Here is a 13,969-nt window from a genome sequence, read left to right as displayed (position 1 = left end):
TGGTCAGATGTTTAAAAATCCTAATGAATCTATAAAAAATCTACTAGAATTAATGAGTTTAGCATGAGTATAAGATAAAAAGTCAGTATAAAATAATAAGTTTACTTTAATAATTTTTGTAATAAACAACCAGAAATTGAGATTTTAGAACAGTGCTATTTACAATAGCATAAAAATATGACATAACTTAAGAATGAACATAGCAAAATCTAGGCAAGATCTATACAATGAAAACTGAAATACTGCTGAAAGAAAGAAGACCAAAATAAACAGTGATCTCATGCTTATGGATCAGAGACTTAGTATTAGGATCCTGAAACTGAACTGTATGCTCAAATAATCCTTATCAAAACCCCACCATACTTTTTGGTAGAAGTTGACAAAGTTGATTCTAAAATATGTATGAATGTACAAAGGACCAAGAATACCCAAAGCAATTTTGACAGAACTTAAGTTGGAGGATCAAACTCCCTGATTGCAGGATTTACTCCAAATTATAGCTAGAGTAACCAAGACAGTATGTGGTAGACCAGTGGAATAGAATCCAGAAATACATCTGTGCATATATAGTCAGTGAAATTTTGACAGGACTGCCAGGGTAATTCACGGGGTGAAAGGGATAGTCCTGTCAACAAATGGTTCTAGAACAATTAAATATTTATATCCCCCAAGCCCCAATAACAACAAAATGAAACTTGACTCTTACTGCATCCGTACATACATATTAAAGTTCAGAGTTAAAATTATAAAACTTCTAGAAGAAATCATAGGAGAAAATCTTTGGAATCTTGGGTTAGGCACAGATTTATAATACAAAAAGTACATGTAATTTTTTTTAATTTCATGTATTGGACTTCATCAAATTCTAAAACTTGACTCCACTTCCCCTACCTCTCTCCAGAATGGGAGAAGTTGTTTACAAAAATAAATAACACCCAATAATGAGATTCAAAATAAGGAAATATAGATTCTTTTCTCAGTATATTTAAGGTCACTGTTTAATCTTCATTAGTGTCAAATTCTTTTTTTAGTTTTATATCACACACCCTACTCTTGTGTTGTACTTAGGGTATATTTGCATGTTTATAACTTACAGGTCATGAGAGACAGCTGCCTCTGAATAGACTATAATTTTATCTCAATGACAGTACCCAAATGTTTAAAAAATGATACTACAACCAGTTTGATGTTCAACTGATAGCAGGTTGGTCAAGAGGATGAGGTGGTTAGACGGCATCACTGACTCAACAGACGTGAAACTGAGCAAACCCCGGGAGAAGGGGAGGGCAGGGAAGCCTGGCATGCTGCAGCCCACGGAAGAGTCAGACATGACTTAGGGACTGAACAGCAACAGCACAGTTGGTCCAAGAGGACAATTTCCAGTGTTTTTTTTTAATTGGTAGAAAGTTGCTTTACAGTTTTGTATTGGTTTCAGCCATATGACAGCGTGAATCAGTCATAATATCCCTTTCTTCCTAAGTGAATCAGTCATAATATCCCTTTCTTGCTAAGTCTCCCTTCCCAAACTTCCAGTTTTAAGTTCTGGATATCTGATGTACAGCATGGTAATCACACGACTGAGTGACTAAACTGAACTGAACCAAACTGATATACTTGAAAGTAGCTCAGAAAGTAGATCTTGAATGTTCCCACCACAAGAAAGAAATGGTAGTTATGGGATGGGATGGAGATGTGAGCTAAAACTGTGGTAATCATCATTTTGCAGTGTGTCTGTAGCAAATCAACATGCTGCACACCTTCCACAATGTCATATATCATTTATTATCTCAGTAAGGCTGGGAGAGAATATTTTAAAACTGACAAAAAAGCAAAATCTGATAAAGGACTTGTGTCTGGAATATATGAAGAACTCTCACAACTCAAGAAGAACAAAAACACTTTTTAAAAAAAATGGACCAAAGATATGAATAGACTCTTCAGCAGAGAAAACGTTGAGCCCAAGAAAATTCCTTAGGGGAAGGCAAACTGAAACTACAGTGAGATCTGCTTCACATCCACTAAAATAGCTAAATGTGAAGTCTGAAATATCAAGGCTTCCCTGCCCTCCACTTCCCTGCTACCAAAAATGTAGAACAAAAGTTTGATGGTTTCTTATAGAGTTAAAACAATTGGCATACAATGCCACAGACCCACTTCTAAGTAGAGAAATGAAAACATATGTTCACATAAAAACTTGTACCAGAGCATTTATAGCCGCTTTATTCATAATAGCTCAAAACTGAAAACAACCCAATCCCCCCAAATTGAGATTCATGCATACAGTGGAGACTACTCAGCAGCACGAAGGAGTGGACTGCTGGCACACAGAGCAGTGCGGGTCAGTGTGAAGAGTGTTACGCAAGGGAACGGAAGCCAGACAGAAAAGAGTGCTCTGCACGTGAAATCCAGACGGGGCAGAACCATTGTGATGGAAAACAGGCCCCTGGTTACCTGGGGTAGGGTCTGGTGAGGTGCATATTGGACGAGGGACTTGACTTCAGAGGGGCACAAGGGAACTTCCTGGGGTGAGGGAATCGTCTCTATCATGATTATGGTGATGAGTCACATGGATGTTTGTATTTTTCAAAACTCTTTGAATTGTCTGCTTAAAATTGGTCCGTTTTATAATACGGAGGTCATTCCTCAATAAAGCTGATTAAAACTATCCAGCAGCCTGAGACTACGTTTAGTCATGAACTGAGTGGTGAAGTGAGTGTGGCTCAGAGGCAGGATGAGCACAGCCTCTCACAGAGGGTGTGGAGTTGTGCCTCCAAGAAGAGGCAGCATTGAGACCGGCCGAAAGGAGGAGGGGCTCGCTGCCCGGAGGAGGAGTCCATGTCTGCAGCGGAGACAGCAGGAAGCTAGGCGTGGGGAGACTGTTTCTAGCTATAACTCTGCTTTAATAAATAACTTTAATAAACTTTGTATTTCTTTGCATTTTGAAAAGCTCTGGAGGGTTTATAAAGGACTTTTGTATTCGCTACTCTGTGTCACTTTGACCTTGGCTGAACCACCAGCTCTGTTTCCTCATCTGTGGAGTTGAGGTCCATCTCATGTCTCTGGTGGCACCCCTTGTGAGTGTGTCAGAGGCAGGACTGGGCCATGGAGAGGCCGTGACCACATGTTGTAAGCAGTGGCAAGGTTCTTGTGGGCATGTCTGCGGTGGTCAAGGAGGGGCCCCCACTGCCCCTCCTAGTCACTGACCTCTGTCTGCCTTGCCTCCTCCACAGGCTTATACGCTCACTCTCCTCGCCCCAGCACCACCTGTTTCCCCACGTCCTGCTTCTCTCCCAGCCGCCGGGGGCCAGCTTCTGCCTCATCCTCCCCACTGAAAAACGTTTCTTTTACCATCACCGTTGATTCCTTGCCTTGTGTCAAATCCGGTGACTATTTTTTTCAGTCCTTCTTTACTTTTTAACAGTGGCGAGTGCTCCCCCCTTAAGATGGTTCTCCTGACTTCCAGAAAAATGTCTTCTCTTCCCCTCCTTCTACTCTGAGCTTTCATCAAATACTCTTTACTGGCTTTACCCAGAATTCTGTCCTTGTTTTATAGTAGTAATGTGTTATCCTTGGGTGATCACCTGTACTTTTGTGATTTCAACTGATGCTGCTAAGTTGCTTCAGTCGTGTCCAACTCTGTGCGACCCCATAGACGTCAGCCCACTAGGCTACTCTGTCCCTGGGATTCTCCAAGCAAGAACACTGGAGTGGGTTGCCATTTCCTTCTCCAATGTATGAAAGTGAAAAGTGAAAGTGAAGTCGCTCAGTTGTGCCCGACTCTTAGTGACCCCATGGACTGCAGCCCACCAGGCTCCTCCATCCCTGGGATTTTCCAGGCAAGAGTACTGGAGTGGGTCAACTGATGCTAACAGCCCTTAAATTTCTTAACGTCTCTCCTGAGCACGGTGTTTTTGGAATCTGGACATTTCTAACCGTGGGCATCTGGGTATTCTGGAGCACCTCTGAGTTTCATGGCAGAACTGTTAAGAACACCACTATGAGAGCCCATCTGCCTGAATTTGACTCCTGACTCCACTTAGTAGCTATGAGCCTTAACCACTCCCCGCCTCAATTTCATCATCCCTTCAAAATAAAAAAAGGCTGGAGAATAATAGCACACACCTCAGATGGTATCTGATGGTGAACAGTGTCTGATGCGCAGGAAGCTCCGTCAGTCTGTCTGCTGCTGCGCTTGTTGTCTTTGAGACACAGCTCTTTGTTTCCCAGGTCTTCTCCCTGCTCTTTGGCTCTTCTTCATATATCCCTGACATGTTCAGTCACATTCTCAGCCAGCCACTAGATTTCCCAGACCTGAGAATCATCCAGGATTCCTATTTTTCCCCAAATAGCTCATACCTGCTTCAATTCAAGCCCTCCTCACCTCTCACTTTTAGCAGTGTGAAAGTTATGCCAAATTATCTATATCCACTCCTGTTCTCTTGCCCACCCTGTCCAACCTTCCCATCCTGTCTAGGGGCCGAGAATCTTTCTCAAACAAGTATAATTGTTATGTAGCTGTACCTCCTTGCACAGGTGTTGGGTATTTGGGTTCTGTGACAGGGCCTCTGCAGCCACCTCGAGATGAGAGAGCATCAGGGAGAGACGGAGGACAGAGAAGAACAAGGGGGCTTGGTCACCCTTCCTGCCCACTTCCCACCTGGACACCAAACATAGCAGCTTTGTATTTTTCTCTTACTTACCTTTGTAGTCCTGCTGTCAGAAAACACCTCTGGCTTTCAGGATGAAGTCCAAGGTCTCACTAAGACATGAGAGGCTCTTTATGAACTATTCCTGTTCCTGCCCTGACCATACCGTGGTGTGCCAGTGTTCACACTTTATGAGCATGTGTGCTTTACTGTTGACTGTACCCGTAATGCTCGGATTTCCCTGCTTCCTCTCATACTCTGCTCTCTGCCCATGTTACCTTTCCTGTTGCCTGATTTGCTTGGCTAACTTCAGATTGATCCTTAAGATTCAGCTCAGGCATCATCTCCAGAAATGATTTCCTGTCCCCAATTCAGGTGTGGTCAGACACCCTCATCTTTGTCCCCATTTCTGCCCACGCATCTGTCCATCACCAGTGACAGGAGCACTTGTATACAAGCATATCCTCCTTGACCTGACCGTGCCCTCCAAGAGGGCAAGGTAGAGGTCTTCTGGCTTTTGCTATTAGCTGTATCCCGAGCAGACAACTTGCTCATCCCTGACACGTAGTCAGTTCTTGGTAAATGATTGAGTTACTGTCTGTCTCAGTAACTTGACAGTGCAAACCTCTTGGCATTTTTTTAAACAGATCCTGCCAATCTTGCTGGATTCATCTCTTGGCCTGTCTAACACTCCCCTCTCTGTGGACTTTTACTAGCTTTGCCTCATAAGCTCTGGGTACTTCCCTGACGGCTCTGTGCCTTTCTGTACGCTTCTCCACCTTTCAGAATGGCTCTCCCTTCCCCTTTACGTTTCCCCATAGGCAAACCCCTGAAACTTCAAGGCCACCATCAAGATAGATTTCCTCTGGGAGACGTACCTAGCCTTCAGCTTTACTTCCACAGCACTCTCTCAGATCCGTGGCGTTCTCTGATTCCAATATCGTAGACATTTTTCCCCTTATTCCATTAGACTTGAGGTCCTTGGGGGCAAGGAACCACATCTCTTTACTCATTTTCTAAGACTGATTAGCTTCCATTAGCTTCTCACTCCATATAGAAAGGTCCAGGACTTTTGATGTGCCATAAGCGGCCCTCCACAGTCTGTCTTTAAACTGTCTTATCTCCTGCCACCAACTGGGCACCTAAATGACAGCCCTTTGCAGCAGCCAGTGGTTTTCTGAGCACATTCCAGGTTGGACTCATCATGCATGTTTATATGTTTCTTTCTTTTATGAAATGCTGACTGTTGGCAGGGGCTCTGTTTTCTTCAGGATAGTGTGTTCTTTTTTATTAGTTTTTAAAATGTGTAACATTTCAGGCATACACCAAAAAAATAGAGTAACGAAGTCCCCTCGATACGTTTTGTTGTTTAGTCACTAAGCTGTGCCCAACTCTTTGTGACCTCATGGACTGTCGTGCACCAGGCTTCCCTGTCCTTCTTCACTGTCTCCCCGAGTTTGCTCAAACTCATGTCTAGTGAGTCGGTGATGTTATCCAACCATCTTATCCTTCGTGGCCCTCTTCTCCTCCTGCCCTCAATCTTTCCCAGCATCAGGGTCTTTTCCAATAAATTGATTCTTTGCATCAGGTGGCCAAAGTGTTGTATGTATTGTATGTATATATCTAGTATAACCAAAAAAAATATATATAGTATGTATATATCTAGTATAACTGAAAGAATATTTGAGAGTGTGCTGAACCTCTCATTTCTTCCTCCCTGATCTCATTTCCATCCTTTCTCAGAGAATGATGACTATCCTAAATGTCATGTTTATCATTTCCATGTGTGTTTTATTCAAAAGTTTTATCTGTAGAAGATATATAATGTTGGTTTGTATGCTAAAGACACTGAATAAATAATATTGCCTTGTTCACATTGTCTACCAGGGTCCTTGCTCATTGAACAACATTGTTTTTTTGAGATTTATCCTGTTTAGATACCCTTTAATAATATAATGTCATATAATTATATATGAAGAAATACTATATTATTATATTTATATGTAATATATAATATAATATTATATACTATATAAAATAATATATATTATATAATGTATAATATATAATGGCACATAGTGTGCCATTATATGACTATCCCACAGTTTATTTACCCATTGTATTCTTGACCAGAATTTTTATTGCTTTTAGTTTTTCACCATTAAACGAATTTATAATGAACATGCTTGTACAACAAGGAAAATCCAGCCTTTTTCTAATTTAAATTCACTATCATGACAGCTATATTCTGAGTATCAGTGCACTTGGAAGTCAGTTTCACTTATTTCCAGAATCAGAATTACCCCTTCCATACAAATATCATGTATGTTGCTTACTTTCACTAGCATTTAACTGGGGCTGGTATTTTGAATGCAAAAGCTTTAAGCAAAAGTTACTTTTCTCAGCAATTTGCAAATCATATCTCATATAAATTTAGGTCATTGTGCCCTAAAAGGAGAAGGCAGTGGCACCCTACTCCAGTACTCTTGCTTGGAAAATCCCATGGACAGAGGAGCCTGGTGGGCTGCAGTCCATGGGGTCGCTAAGAGTCGGACATGACTGAGCAACTTCACTTTCACTTTTCACTTTCATACATTGGAGAAGGAAATGGCAACCCACTCCAGTGTTCTTGCCTGGAGGATCCCAGGGACAGGGGAGCCTGGTGGGCTGTCATCTCTGGGGTCGCACAGAGTCGGACATGACTGAAGCGACTTAGTAGCAGCAGTGCCCTAAAAATGCTAAATGGAAGACAAAATTAGAATTTTTTTAAAAAATTTAGGAAAACTTTGAGAGCTCTAGCTAACAGAACTGAGAAAAAAGCCTATTAGATGGCGGAAGAATAATAGCCTGAGTAAATTTGAATTCTGTTTCTCATTCGCGATAGAAAACTGGAAGTGACCTCAGATCATCTGTTCCTACACCGACCTTAAAAACAGCTAGGAGCAGTAGCTACAGGTTCTTGAGGTGGACCATATCAACACTGCAGGCCCGAAGCAGTCAAATTTTCCGTTGTGTCCAACTGAAAGAGCTTATGTTTGAATTGCAGTTCCCTTCCTTGTTTTGTCTTCTGCTAACAAGGAAAGCAGATTGTTAGTATTCTCTTTTAAAATAAACAAACTAGCCTTTCTTCTCTGAAGAAAACATTATCAAACCCTCTTTGCTTTGATTCCCAGGACTTGTTTCGTAAATGTCTTCAATTGATGATAAAAGCTACCACAGATTACCTCTTTTGTCCTTCTCTAAAGGGTACATTCTTAGAACACTGACTGAGAAAATCCCAGGTTTGTGAACCCATGAAATAGTTCTGATATTATGTAAACATGAAATGCGCTGCTCTGCATTTGCTTTCCATTTGCCCCCTTTCCTCTTACTAATACCAAAAAGCTCACTTCTTCCAGGTACGTTTACTGCTTTAGCTTTCTGTTTAGGCACCCCGTTGATGCCTGTTTGAGTCTTGCCATGCCATATACTAGAATCAACCACCAAAGACCATTCCATCTCAAAAAACTTCTGAAACTCCATTTATTTCAGAAAATTCGCTAAGTAGTATGACTTCACTTTCACTTTTCACTTTCATACATTGGAGAAGGAAATGGCAACCCACTCCAGTGTTCTTGCCTGGAGAATCCCAGGGATGGGGGAGCCTGGTGGGCTGCCGTCTATGGGGTCGCACAGAGTCAGACACGACTGAAGCGACTTAGCAGCAGCAGCAGCAGTATATTTAGTTATGTAATATAATGGCCTTGAAGGCCTTAGAATGTGGCCTTGAAGCCGTGTGCAGAGCTGGTGTGCCTGGCTGTATGTCTGCTTCTGTAGCCAAAAGTGTCCTGAGCAGAAGCCTGCTTTTGTAGATAGTTCTGTGATTTCAGAGGGGTGCCAAGGTGGCACTAGTGGTAAAGAGCCCGCCTGCCAATGCAGGAGACATAAGAGACATGGGTTTGATCCCTGGGTCAAGAAAATCCCCTGGAGGGGGAAATGCCAACCCATTCCAGTATTCTTGTGTAGAGAATCCTGTGGTTAGAGGAAGCTGGCAAGCTATAGTCCATAGGGTTGGAAAGAGTCAGACACAACTGAAGTGAGTTAACATAACAACATACTAACTAATTAGATGAATCTTACTAATTTCCCCCTTTTATGCATTTCCTTGTGAATGTGCTTTATACACTATTTCAACATATTTTTATCTCTTAATTTTCATTGCCTGAAAAATAATTTGTATTTTTAAGAATATATACACCTTGCAGTTCAGTAATATGTTCAATTATTCTTTTACTCAGCAGTTTGACTTTATCCTATAGTCAGTCTCATCTCAGGTATGCCAAAAATTATGTACAGGAGTGTTCACTGCAGTGCTGTTTATGATACAAAAAATTGTAAACTTTGCAATGATACTTTTCTAATGGATTAGTCAAAATGTGGTTTATACATATGCTTGGATATCAGTTAACTAACAGTCAATATATGTTTTATTGAATGAATCAAAGATTGTATTATTAAGTGGAAAAAGTACAAGATACAGAGCAATACCTATTTTGTGAATTAAAAAGCATGGATGTATATGTACAGTATTCATTCCTATACATCCTTTGATGAATATAACATTTCTGGAATCATAGACAATAAACTGCTAACATTTGTTACCAGTGGGTCATGGGAGTGAATGTGAGGAAAAAGCATGATGTTTACTTTTAATCTGGAAAAAGAAAAAACAAGGCAAAGCTAAAACTCAAATAAAGAAGACCCATAAAAATAAAATGACAGAAACAATGCACAGACCCTTACAGATTGAGTCTTTTTCCTACTTCTTTACACACTTCCTCTTCACTCTTCTCACTGTCCCCTGTTTTGCCTCTGTGCTTTGCCTTCTGTTTGGAAATGCCTTCTCTGTCTTATTGCATTGATGTTTTTTCCTCATCAAGACTTTATGTAAAGTCTAACCCCTTCATGAAACTTTTACAGGACTATTCCATTTCACAGAAATCTCTCTTCATCAACATGTGCTTGATCAGTGTTACATGATTTCACACTTATTCACCCAGTAATTGTTTCACAGATTTTCTGGCAGTATTTGAATATGAATCTAGAGAATATTCTTGGCTTTGTTACATTTTCTTTGTGCACATCCAGCATTACCCATAAGTGTTAAGAAACTTTTTCATTTTTTAACATTTTAATGTTAGTTAATAATCTGGAAAGAATACTTAGTAGTCTTGTTTTTAGTAATTATCCCATTTAAACCATCTGAAATAGTTAGGTATTTTCCTAAATTGATATTCAGATCAATATTCTATTTAGAAAGATACCACTAAGAAATACTAGAATGTTTCAGGCCTTAAAAAAGATACTACAAGCCATACTTATATGGAAAAGTACATGGAATCAGAAGTGTCTTTATTTTTAACCCATTGTCTAGCCCAAAGAGGAATTCTTTTTTCATTAGATATAGTAGATGTAATATTAGGATCATATACTTATATATATTTGAAACTCTGTTATTTGGTATATACACATTTATGGCTGTTACAGCTTCTTGGTAAATTCATCACTATAAAATTTCTCTCTTTATCTCTAGTAATAATCTTATCCTTAAACCTACTTTGTCTAGTATTAATATAGCCATTCCACCTTTCTTATGATTATTGTTTGTATTAAACAATATCTCTTTTGAACCATTTTACTGTTCACTTATCTGTATCTTCAAATTTACAAGTGTGGCTCTTATAAACAGCATGTTTTTGCGTTTAGTTTTTTACCTAATCTGACAATCTCTTGTCATTTAACCAAGAGGTTTAATCCATTTATATTTAATGTAAGTTTGTTTTATACTTTGAACATAGCTCACTTAGTTCTGTTAGGATCCATCTTAGAATAATCTTTACTTTTGGTTAGAATACTACTCCTAAAACATCATCTTTCCAAGAGTTCACCTGAGTGTTATCTCCACTCTGACAGGTTGGAACTTCAGCATACTTCCAGTCTTTGGTGATTTCCAAAGTCTCCGTTTGGTTTGTGCCTCCTGAATGGTGGTTCACTGTCATGTGAGGTCTGTCTTTGCACAGCACAGCATAGTATTTAGCCAAACACTCAAGAATTGACATTGAAGCAGGTTTTGGACCTCCCTCTTGCAGTTCCCTCCAGTCTAACAATCTACTCTGCAAATTCCAGCTGCCACAGAAGCCCCAGATTCATATCTGTCTTCTCAGTGCAATACTCTTGGGCACTGCTTGGGTCCCAGCTTTCTGAGCCACAGTCTAAAATGTTCCTCTGAATAGAAACTCACTTTCTAGGTAATGAATCACATGGGCCCCCCAAAAGGCTCCCCTAGTGGCTCAGATGGTAAAGAACTACCTGCAGTGCAGAGACCTGGGTTCAGTCCGTGTGTCAGTAAGATCCCCTGGAGAATGGAATGGCTACCCTCTGCAGTATTCTTGCCTAGAGAATTCCATAGGCAGAGGAGCCAGGTGGGCTACAGTCCATGGGGTCCTAAAGAGTCAGACACAACTGAGCGACTAACACAACACTGTGGATCTCTCTTATTTTAGGGATCATAATCCTGTATTCAGTTGTTGTTGAGCATCTGAAAGCAGTTATTTCGTATATTTTGTTCAGTTTTTAGTTGTTTACACAGGCAAGTTATTCAGTACCAGTTAATCCATCATGGCCAGAAGCAAAATCTTATAATACAATATTGAAAGTCAGTCTTTTTGAGAAATAAGAATATAAAGCCATAATATAGAATCGTGGACTCTATATTATGCTAGAGAAATAATCTAATACACTTATTTGAAAGATGAGAAAATTGAGATACAGCAAGCTCAAGTGATTTGTAACAGAGTATGCACTCTGAGTTACTCCTAAAGTCAGTTCATGTCCCAGATTTTCTAAATTTCTGTCCACTGTTCTTTCCATGATAGTAATCTTCTGAAAATTTCTCTTGTGCTTGAAATACGGTCTTAAACTGGAAAACTTTTATTTTTTAGAGCCCTTAGAATTTAAACATTCTTTTCACTTTATCATTTATTGTATCAATAGTATTGTTAATCTTGCTGTTCACACAGGCATAAAAAATAATCAATTACAAGTATATTTTGAAATAATTGACATTCTGTGTAATTATATAATTCCATATAAAACCTATGAAAGGAGACACTTAGTTCTTTTAATATAATTGGGCTTTTGTTTGTTTTTTCAGCTTGTTTTCCTTGCTGTCGAAAAAACACAACAAAGTTCTGGAACAAGCCACACAGTCCTTGAGAGGTTCGCTGAGTTCCAATGATGTTCCTCTACCAGATTATGTAAGTAGTTACCTTGTCAATAAAAAATTTTTCCTTTCATTGCTAAATTAAAAAATAACAATTCCCCCTCTTCCCAAGTTCTGACTGTTCTTGACCACTAAGAAACCTGTAATAGAAAATAAAGAAGAAACATTTCAAATCAAGGGAAAAAGTTTTTTCAAAGATTATTAACACGTGGTTGAAGAAAGTCAAACCTAAATCAATGATTGTTAATAATTAGGAATCTTATTACCTTAGTCAGGAAGGCCACCCAAACTAATTACAGAGAAACGAAAGGAGGAATTTTGTAAGAAGTATGCAGTGGTTTCTCACTAAACTCAAGGGGAAGATACACACCTGGATTTCAGAGAACAAGAACCTAAAATTGAAAAGCCATTGGATTCTTCAAAATAGCCTGTCTTTCTGGACATTTAGTTTTGTTATCTGCTTCTTTTTGCTTCAGATTTATTCTGCTGCTGCGTCCCGTAGGCCCCTTTTCTATAGTTGCTGTCTGAAATAGCAACCTTCACCCCTCCTCCCACCCCACTTCCCTCCCAACCCTTAATGTGTTTTAGTGAGAGTCATGCCTTTTGCTGACTGTTCAGAGTCCTCTAATTCTCAAGTCCTGGGAGAGAGAGAATCTAACTGGCTCTGCGGGGGTTCTCGTCCAGGGTGTCTGCCCTGGTCTCGTCAGTCGTGGTCAGCAGAGAACAGCAGTAACATGTGGCATTTGTTCCCCCTGCTTTTAAAGATGAAGAGGTTATTACCACCTGACCGCAGAGGATGATGATAGAATAGAATAGACGCAGCCCAGGGAAGAGCACTGTGGAGTGAGAAGGCGAACCTGTCGTGTGGGTTCCTTTAGGACAGCAGCATTGTCCATGACACTTCTTATATTGTGGAGCATGCTTAGATGAGAATACGAAAAACTTTCATGTCACGAGTCACAGAGATAGTTCATCCAGTTCTAATAAGAACCTCCCTATTTGTTTATCTGGGGACAACTTAAAGTCGATATTCAGAAACTTGAGCAGAAAATCTTTGTATTCTGAGTTTGAAGTGGTGATGTGTACCAGACAGCCAGAGAGTTGTTGTGCTTGTTTCCTGCTGTGGTTTGTTTCATTTCTAAATGGTTGTGCTGATACGAGACTGTGGGAACAGCACCCAGTCCGGATATCAGACACTGATAAACAGAGATAGCTATGTGCAGCCACAACCTGACTGGCGCTGTTTTTCTTCTCTTATATTTATTTATTTAGTGTGTGTGTGAGAAAGATGTTATGATCTGTCATCCCATTAAGGTATTAAGTTTGAAATTCCAAAGTACTTCTCTCTTAAAAAAAAAACCACTATCTTTTAAAATTTTCCTGCTAGCTGAATATTCTCATCTTTTTGAAAAAAATGAGCATTATGGCTAATTTAATTCTTCTCTTGTCATAACTTGTTATAAGAAAAGTAATTCTTTATACTTACTCCTTAGAATCCACATTTGGGGCCAGAGTGGCAATAGGGTTATGTTTATTAAGAATATGAATTTTGTTCATCTGTGAGTGTTTTGTCATTTTTATACATGTATAATTTGATTTATATAGTATTCCTGTTGTTTCATTCCACACAAAATGTGTTGAATGTGTATGCTGAGGTTGCCCTAATAGTATTCTCCTTTAATCAGAGGCCTGAAAATTGATATTTTCTTTGAGAAAATGGGTCATATTTAATAGCATTTGCCAGTTATGGAGGTGATTATGCAGTGAACGCACAAGCAGAACTCGTAATGGATATATGAAGTCTGCTATTGAACTGTACAGTTTTTAGAGTCCTTGTTTTCCTCTTGCATGAAATTTTCACTAAGTGTTAATAAAAAGGAACTTCTTGAAGCATCTGCTTTCTAGAAATACAAGGAAAATTCCATATGAAACTGTCATTGACAGTCTTATTTTAACATTTATATGTATGAGACTGCAAATCACAGTGTTTTTCAGATAGGTTTATGAACTTGAATTTTGCTGCCTTTGCTTAGAGCTAAGTGAAGAGGGTGGGTAACACTGA

General features: G+C 39.6%; 1 protein-coding gene across 7 annotated transcripts in view; it reads left to right on the top strand.

Annotated features, from left to right (window-relative positions):
• Positions 1–13,969, top strand: part of DYM (dymeclin) — a 392,053-nt gene that overhangs the window by 250,630 nt on the left and 127,454 nt on the right. For all 7 annotated transcript variants that reach the window (XM_070779026.1, XM_019986749.2, XM_070779029.1 and 4 more), the window contains one exon: positions 11,839–11,941. In XM_070779026.1, coding sequence (XP_070635127.1) covers positions 11,839–11,941 — 103 coding nt within the window. The remainder of the gene's footprint in view (positions 1–11,838; positions 11,942–13,969) is intronic.

The sequence above is a fragment of the Bos indicus genome, chromosome 24 (genome assembly GCF_029378745.1).
Source record: "Bos indicus isolate NIAB-ARS_2022 breed Sahiwal x Tharparkar chromosome 24, NIAB-ARS_B.indTharparkar_mat_pri_1.0, whole genome shotgun sequence".
Classification (NCBI taxonomy): domain Eukaryota; kingdom Metazoa; phylum Chordata; class Mammalia; order Artiodactyla; family Bovidae; genus Bos; species Bos indicus.
This window is presented reverse-complemented; position numbering and strand designations above follow the sequence as displayed.